The 6087-nt window shown below is 32.9% G+C and overlaps 1 protein-coding gene across 1 annotated transcript in view; it reads left to right on the plus strand.

Moving 5' to 3' along the window:
* Positions 1 to 6087, plus strand: part of CCDC178 (coiled-coil domain containing 178) — a 379230-nt gene that overhangs the window by 112040 nt on the left and 261103 nt on the right. Inside the window, exons 13-15 of the mRNA XM_070361801.1 lie at positions 1695 to 1757; positions 3132 to 3293; positions 4849 to 4962. Coding sequence (XP_070217902.1) covers positions 1695 to 1757; positions 3132 to 3293; positions 4849 to 4962 — 339 coding nt within the window. The remainder of the gene's footprint in view (positions 1 to 1694; positions 1758 to 3131; positions 3294 to 4848; positions 4963 to 6087) is intronic.

A 6087-nucleotide genomic window follows, 5' to 3' on the forward strand; every position in this document is an offset into this window, starting at 1 on the left:
GGCTTCTCAGGTGGCAGAGTGATAAAGAATTTGCCTGCCAGTGCAGGAGAGGCAGGAGACTCCTTGAGTTCAGTCCCTGAGTCGGGAAGATCCCCTGGAGGAGGAAATGCAACCCACTCCAGCATTCTTGCCTGGGAAATCCAGTGGACAGAGGAGCCTGGCGAGCTACAGTCCATGGGGTCACAGAGCATTGTACACGAGGAACTGAGCGCACATACTGCCTACAGTTTTTATTGGCCTCATTTATGCAAATTCTTTTTGCATGATGTTAATTTATGTAAGTTCAGGAACTTGAATTCACTTAAACAATAGAGTTCTCTCTTTACTGACAATTAAAAAAAAACTTAAAAGGACGAATGAATCTTAAGGAAACACTAATTAATCCCCATTGCAGCCCAAGTAACCTTCCTAAAACACACACCTTGTTTAACATTCTTCACTAATTTTCTTATTGTGCCTTAAAGATTCTACATAAGCTGATAGTTTATCTCTTCAGCTTAATGCCGTACCATTTTGCAATTTATCTCCTTGATAAACACACACACACACACATTTTTCAGTTACTATTTTGAAATACAGTATATTTTTTCTAGTCTATAGAGTCATTTGTAATTTGGTTCCCTTAATACTAAATGTTTAACTAGTTGATAAAACTGTTATCTGTTATATTAGAAGAGGCAACTAATTTCTTTTAAATTATCAAAATACATCATTGAATAAATTGGCTTTAGATATAGGTATATCCTTGGGTGAAGTAATATATTAAAGGTATTGCCTTCTTTATCTCCTCTTTTCTTCTTTGGAGTTATCTTGCTTTACTTTAGAAGAGTGTAATTTTGATGGGTTGCTATACTAAGGAAATGGGTTGTAGGAGAGACTTACTGACTTGTTTCTTAAGAATGTCTGTGTAGACTCTGTGATATGGTAGGGGTTCAGTAATGAAGGAGGAATTTTAGAGAACTTCAACAGTTCTTCTTTACAAAGCCGTACATCTTTTTTTAATATAGAGGACAGCTTAAATCCAGGACAATTCCTCCCTCAAATAAGGTGTTCCAAGAGGTAATTCTAAACACAGAAGGAAATTTTTGAGTTATTTCTAAATCTGGTTGTGTGATAATATGAAGTACAACTATAAAGACATTAAGACTCTCTATCCAAGTATCAAATAGAAAATTTTTTCCACATGTTTTTTGTCCACCATCTTTCAAGGAATGATTTTTTAAAATAAGAAACAGCCAAAGAGAAAATTTTTTCTAGCCACGTGGAGAATTTGATCATGTTTTGTAAAGTCTAAACTTGAATTCATCTGTCCCGCTTTCAAAATGGAATGTGTTCATTCTGGAAAATAGTGAAAGAAGATTGATATTTTTTAAAAGAGTAATTGAAGACTATCTAGTTTTTCCTTTTTGATTTTCTTATTTTGATATTTTAGTTCAAGTTTATAACATACAATTAATTGAACAGATATTCTGTATTCTATTTCCTGGTATTGTATCACTTACTAATTGTGCTTCAGATAACATCAGGATTTTATTTATTTATCTTTTAATTATAATACTCAGTGTGTAGTGAACAGTTAGTCTTCATTTTAACCTAAGTAAAATGTATTTTGTGTTAGCAGTTGTCTTAAAATGTTTTGTGACTTTTCATACATAAAACCTCCTTTCGTTTTAAAAAAAATTGATAATGTACAGGGCAGAGAAGACTTCCTGAAGAAACTCACTCGAGGTGAAGTGGCTAATGGAATGATGATTCAGGTAAACCCAATTGGTTTCAATATTTTATTCTTTTAATTTGCAGTTTACTTAGCATTTTAAATTTGCCTGTAATGAGGCATCTTTTCACTACTTGGTTTGCAAGCCAGCAGTTTTCTGTCCTTAGTTGATGACAGTTGCCCTCTGTGTACGACTAGCAGCGTCTGATCATGCGTAAAGAAACTGACCTCTCGTATACATATCTCATTTTGTGGCTTAATGGGAATTTCTGCCAGTCTGGTAAAAGGGCAGTGTCTCTTTAGTTTGCCTTGTGGTGATGTTATGTTTTCTTTAGTCTTAGTGTCCTTCAGCTGAATTCTTTTATTTAAGACTGAAAAAAAAATATGCTATGATATTTCTACATAAAGATTTTGAAACTAAAATATTATAGCTAGCAGGGCTTCCCTGGTGGCTCAGATGGTAAAGAATCTGCCTGCAATGTGGGAGATCTGGGTTGGGAAGACCCCATGGAGAAGGGAACAGCTACCCACTCCAGTATTCTTGCCTGGAGAAAGCCATGGACAGAAGAGCCTGGCAGGCTGGAGGCCATGAGTTCACAGAGCTGGACAGGACTGGATGACTTTGACTTCCACTGTTTAGCTATAAACATTAGCTATAAACACTGCATAGCTATTTCTTTACTTTTTAAAATCTTTGTCTACCACCTGCATATCTTTTGGATCCCAGATTAGGTGTTCTGAACCCTGGCATGTTTCTAGATTGCCTCCCCTTCAGAAATACATAAGTATTTGAAACCATTACTATAAAAAGAGGAAAATCAACACATAAAACAGTCCAAAACAGGTTATTAAAAAAATATTTGAGATTATCTGTACTTCTGTTCTTCTCTGAAGCGAACACCAATTTTGTAATTTTTTTCTGTTGGCAAATTTGATATTTTCAAACATATAAAAGCAATGTCTCTCAAATTCTGTATGTTTGAAAGTGCCAAATTGTCTCATTTTTTTCTCACTGTTTATAAGCCCAATAATTCAGTAATATTCCAGATCTTTTTGCTTAATAGTTTTTGAATTTATTTTTATTGGTTTTATTTAGTCTTAGACTGCAGGACTTACATATATTACAAAATTTGTCATTAAAGTGTTCTCTAACTTTATTATCCTCCAATACATAAGAATATTTTATTTCTATTGTCTATTTTTTCTCATTTTTTATAATAATGCCTTTAAATATGCTGTATTTTAATAATATCTTTAAATATACACTCTGTAAATATACTATATTTCTACCTATTGCTTTTTTATGGTGGCATTTACTGTTTTGATTTTTAAATATTACTACCCAGCACAGGATAAAGTCTCAATAAATGTTTAGGTAATTAATAACAATGAATTATTTAATAATCTTTGCTGGCAGAAAAAACTCTTTTCCCTTCAAGAAGAACAGACACTTGAGAAGCAGGACCTTATGAGAAAGAAAGCAATCTATTCCCTAGCACTGGCAGAAATGGAGAAACCACTGCTTAAACTAGAAGAAGAAGCTGAAAAAATCAAAACTTGCCACCAAGAACATGCTGACGTAAGCATTTATCATTAATCCAGAAACTAATTTGCAGGAATATTTAGGTCGCTAAATCATTTATGCAATTTACAGTATCATTTGGAAAATTAGGATTTCATATCGGAAGAAGTAAAAGCATGGACAAAATAAGCAACTATTCTAGGACCACACAAGTGGTCTACAGTGGAATTACATAGCAAGACAGTATTAATGCTATTTCCTGGAACCCTTTACTTAGAATATACCTAGGAAAAGCAAATTCCAAATGAATGAGTGGTGATTTTTCTGGTATGATTACCCACTGTAGGGAATTTAATTCAAAGTCTTCACTGCTTGTTAGTAAAATTCCAAAGCTGTGCTTGTTCAAATATGAAAGATAATGCGTCCTGACATTTTCATGGTAAATCTGTGATGTGTATAGACGAAGTGAAGACAGCTGGGATAAAAAATAAGCAAATGTTGATAAAATATTTTCAGAACAACAAGTTTATGGCAGTAACTGATATTACTAGCCCTTCCCAAAAAAAGATTTAATAGAAAAAATATGTATACATCATATCATTAGTCTTTTGAAGAAGTAGAAGGTGTGGTAAGAGTTATACATTCTTGTCCTCAGCTGAAGGGAGAACACGCATATATTCGTTTGGGGCATTTTGGCAACAGAATTGTCTTTTATTTGCAAATGATGATGTGACTTTGTATTTGTAGACTGTACTACTTTTCAGAATTTCATTTATTAAAAACTTTGTGATTTTCAGTTTCCTTATTATGAAATTTTATTTTGATCTTCAAAGCATCTCTCTAAAATAAGCAAGAGAGAATTTAGCTGTAACATAGAATGAGAAAACTTGAGCCTACCTGCATGAAGCAACTTGTACAAGGGCATAAACCATGGAAACAACAAATTCTGAGTGTACATCTCAACTTAGGACTTCCAGTGCTTATCCCAGCGCTCCCGTAATGAATATATAACCAGTATTAAGAACCAGTGAGATAAATTATTTTAACAATGGCTCCTCCTTACACTAATGATAGGAGTTTATTAGTTACATCAAAGCCTTGGTGTAATCATCTGAGAATAATAATGAATACCAGAAAAGATTAATGACTTTTATTCTTTTATTTTATACTAGCCACTGTTTTCTACTTTCTTGTAGTTCAGTAATCAATTTGGTTTATTATTCTTTAGCGGTGTATAAATTATGAACACTATTAATTTAACATAAATTCTTGGAAGAATAAGTTTTCACACACTATGAGTACTGAAAATTTGGAGTTTTAATTTTGATTAAAATGTTTAAATATTGTCAGGAACATTTATTATTTCGATGTGAGTTTATTAGTTATTACTTAGCTAAAATTGATTAGCATTTTATTTTCTTTGGTTATTCAAGTTGATATTAGGATTATGGATATCATAGTATGTTTTTGTGATTCATGTGTGGTCATCCTTTCCTTTTACACCAAAATATATGTTGTTGTTATTAAAATAGTCGCTTGGGAACTATCAATCCTAAACCCAGACAATTGGACTATTAATATTGCACATCTTAATTTCTAAATTGTCCTATAGTTGCTAGATGAAGTACTTGAGAAGAGAGGAGAAGTTAAAAGAAATGTAGAAAAAACTAAGAAAAAATTGCAAAGAAAGGGGAAGAAAACCCAGGATGCAATAATAAAAACTGAGGTAAGAAATTTAATGTCAAAAATTTATTTTGAATTTGCAGCCTCTTCATGTAAATGAAAACTATTCCAGCAAATTTAATTTTAGATGAGTGTCTGTCATTTATAATTGGTTGCAGTAAATTGATTTTGCATCCATGTGTGCACACAGGGGTGCCCACGTGTACCTACACACACACACACACAGACACAGAGTCTCTGTGTCTTCATTTTCTTTCTTACAGTGTCTTTCCCACTGGGCTAGTGTATCTTCCCATTACCTTTCCTAAATTCCTAGAGGGATTTGTAGTGTCTTAGACAGTACCATGTTTCTGAAGATGAGACCAGTGTACAGACTAAAGTATTTGTTAATATCTGACATGTTACCCTCAAGCTGGTATGTAGGCTGCGTGAACCAACTGGCTGTATATCAGAGGGCTTTAACATACCATTTAAAGCATTGTCTTTAACTTTCCATCCTCTGAATATATTTTAAAGGTAGCACCAATAGCTACTACTAGTCAGACAAGACTTAGAGACTGAACAACAACCACCACCACCAAGAGGATTTGTCAGTGAACAGCATATGGGCCATGAGGTAGAGGTGCGATTGTGTTTAAATAAAGCTAAACCTAGGGCCACAAAAGAAATATTTTTAAACATTACCAAGGAAAACAATATGTATAATAATAATAACATGTTAATGTTTTACATTTTTAAGAAATATTTTACATGATTATAAGTGCTCAGACCTATTAACTAATTTCATCTTCATGATAATTCTATGAAGAGTGTGCTATTATTATCTCCATTCTGTGGTTGAAGAATCTGATGCACAGTTTTTTAATTAACTTGCTCAGTTTCACACACCTTCTTAATGATGGTGTTGAGATTCATTATATCTGGCACTAGAATCTATTTATGCTCTTAACTATTACATTATACTGGTCAAATCATACAGGTTACTTTTTGACCCTAATAAAGTAAAATCATAACTCAATACCAACATTATAACAAAAAATGATATGTAGACCACTGGAAATATTTTTTAATCACGTTTTCATTATTTACTTCTGTGTTAAGAATATTTAGAAATACAATTTACATTTTACTTACAAGTGACTGATGATAAAGTATAAGGCAAAATTTA

The sequence above is a fragment of the Bos mutus genome, chromosome 24 (assembly GCF_027580195.1).
Source record: "Bos mutus isolate GX-2022 chromosome 24, NWIPB_WYAK_1.1, whole genome shotgun sequence".
In the NCBI taxonomy this organism is placed as follows: Eukaryota; Metazoa; Chordata; class Mammalia; order Artiodactyla; family Bovidae; genus Bos; species Bos mutus.